Raw genomic sequence first — 2840 nt, forward strand, 5'->3', positions numbered from 1 at the left:
TCCTCCCATGTACCTCAGATTGAGTTTCTGTAGCTCCTCAAAGTGCAAGAAAGCATTATTTATACACTCTTTATAAAAGAATTATAGCTTTTAGACATCTCTTTCTATATGTATTTTATATATAGTAGTAGAAAATACTTTAAGGAATTCTTCTTTGGGTAGGAAAAAGATGGAGTAAGGATAGTGAGGGTAAGTAATGACAAAAATAATTGCTCTGACGTGCTAAGAATGTAAGGCATGTGAGATATATTGAGCAGAAAATAGTGCTTGAACCATAAGATAGTATCAAAGTAATAGATGTGTTCATATATAGATTTGTGTAACAATTAGAACTAAATTCATAATAGACTTCATTGTAAATGATTTAGGAAAATTTTAATATCAATATTGATTATGTAGAATTGGTGGGATCAGTATCCATTTCTGGTGCATGAGCAGGCTTTTGGGAGCCCAGTGCCTATGGTGGGACACCTTACACAGCCTTGGTAGAGGGGGAGGGGCTTGAACCTGCCTCAGCTGAGTGTGCCAGGCTCTGTTGATGCTCCATGGCAGTTCTTGCCTCGGAGGAAGTAGGAATGGGGGATGGATTGGGGAGAAGGCTAGGGAGTCGGGGGAGGGAGGAGGGGGAACTGTGGTTGGAATGTAAAATGAATAGAAAATTTCTTATAATAAAAAAAAAGAAAAAAAGAAACTACTATGGCACTAAAAATTTGCAACAATATTTTTCAAAGTTTTATGTATGTTTCTTAAATTCTCAAATAAGGCCTATGAAAACTTCCTCCTGAGAAATGTAAGATGCTTTCTAAATGACATAACATGAAAATCAGTTTTAGAAACAGGTCTTAGGACATTTCCCACATTCTAAACTATTACATATTGATATATGTAGCACTGATTTATAGCTGAGAATGTTCTCAGATTCAGAATTATCAAGCTGTACTAACACATGTCTATTAGATACTTGGATGTTCTCAGTTTCAAGCATTTGCATTTGATCTAAAGAACTTTGTGGTTATTGTTTTAAAACCTTCTTTGACCTCCTTGTTTCTTAAGCTATAGATCAGAGGGTTCAACATAGGAATCACAATGCCATAAAACACAGAGGCCACTTTCATATTCTCCTCAGAATTGTCAGAATGAGGCTGTAAGTACATGTAAGCGAGGGTTCCATAGAAAATGGTGACTGCTGTCAGGTGGGAGGCACATGTGGAGAAGGTTTTCTTCCTTCCTGCTGTGGAGGACATCTTTAGGATGGCAGCCATGATGTATATGTAGGAGAAGATAATGACTAACACAGTGAACGTCAGGTTAAATCCCACAAACACAATAAGTAGCATGATATTAATGTCAATGTTGGAGCATGAAAGAGTGATGATTGGGACAACATCACAGAAAAAGTGATTAATGTTTTTGGAATTACAATAAGACAATGAAAATGTAAATCCTGTGTGTACTGAGGAATTTACTGATCCCATAAGATAAGAAAGAACTACCAACTGGATGCAAACTTCTCGAGACATGATTATAGGATAGCGAAGGGGCTTACAGATTGCCACATAACGGTCCACTGCCATAACAGCGAGGAGGTAACAGTCACTGGTTGCAAATGTGGCATATATCAACAATTGCATTACACATCCTGTATTTGATATGGAGCAGTATTCTACCATAAAGCTCTGCAGCATCTTGGGAGTGATGGCAGATGTGTAACAGATATCAACAAAAGCCAGATGTTGTAAGAAGAAGTACATGGGGGTCTGAAGTCTGGAGTTAGTATTGATGAGGAGGATCATCCCAGTGTTTCCCACCACGGAGGTCACATAGATGACAAGAAACACAATGAAGAGGACATACTGAGTATTGTGCTGGACCCCAAATCCTCGAAGATAGAAGTCAGTGACTTTGGTGTCATTTCCTTGTGCCATGGATGCTAAGAACCTGAAAGGGCCAAGACAAGAGGGGAAAGCTAGGACTTATTGAATGGAAGGATTCGTATACTTCACTTTATTTATTTATTTGTTTGTTTGTTTGTTTTACATCTTGACCATAGTTCCTTTTCTCTTTATCCCCTCCCATTCCCTCCCCCACCTCCCCTCTGTCAACCCCACTCCCCAGCTCCACTCCAATCCACTCCTCTGTTTCTGTTCAGGAAAGGGTAGGCCTTCCGTGGATAGCAACAAAATATGGCATATCAAGTTGGAGTAAGAATAATCACCTTTCCATGTATTAAGACTGGTCAAAGCAACCCACTATGAGGAATATGGTCCTAAAAGCCAGCAAAAGAGATAGAGGCAGCCCCTTCTCCCACTGATAGAAGTCCCATAAAAAGACCAAGGTACACAACTGTCCCATATAGGCAGAGGGCCTAGGTCAGGCTCATGCAATCTCTATAGTTATATGTTCAGACTTTGTGAGCTTCTATAAGTCCAGGTTAGTTTTTTTCTGTGGGTTTTCTTGTGGTCATTGGCTCCTACAATCCTTCCTCCCCTCTTCTGCAGGACTCCTTGGGCTCCACCTAATGTTTGGCTGTGGGTCTCTGCATCTGTTTCTGTAAGCCTCTCTGATGACAACTGGGCTAGGCTTCAGTGGTCCAGCCTGAGATCCATGTCACATTACTTTTATAAAGCTTGCTTTATTTTATTTTATGTGTATGAGTGTTTGCCTACATATATGCATGTGTATCATATGCATGCAGTGCTCACAGAGGCCAGAAGAGGGTGCTAGAATCCTCAGAACTGGAGTTGGAGACAATTGTGAGAAGACTTGTACATGCTCAGAACCTAACCTAGGTTCCCTGCAAGAGCAGCGGGTTCACCCTTCACTGCTCTCTCAACTACCTC

The 2840-nt window shown here is 40.3% G+C and overlaps 1 protein-coding gene across 1 annotated transcript; it reads right to left on the reverse strand.

Annotated features, from left to right (window-relative positions):
* Positions 1–977: 977 nt before the first annotated feature.
* LOC118581135 (putative olfactory receptor 5AK3) lies at positions 978–1925 on the reverse strand. Its single transcript, XM_036183088.1, has one exon. The coding sequence runs from the start codon at positions 1923–1925 to the stop codon at positions 978–980; it is 948 nt and encodes a 315-aa protein (XP_036038981.1).
* Positions 1926–2840: the final 915 nt, after the last annotated feature.

Source organism: Onychomys torridus, chromosome 4 (assembly GCF_903995425.1).
Source record: "Onychomys torridus chromosome 4, mOncTor1.1, whole genome shotgun sequence".
In the NCBI taxonomy this organism is placed as follows: domain Eukaryota; kingdom Metazoa; phylum Chordata; class Mammalia; order Rodentia; family Cricetidae; genus Onychomys; species Onychomys torridus.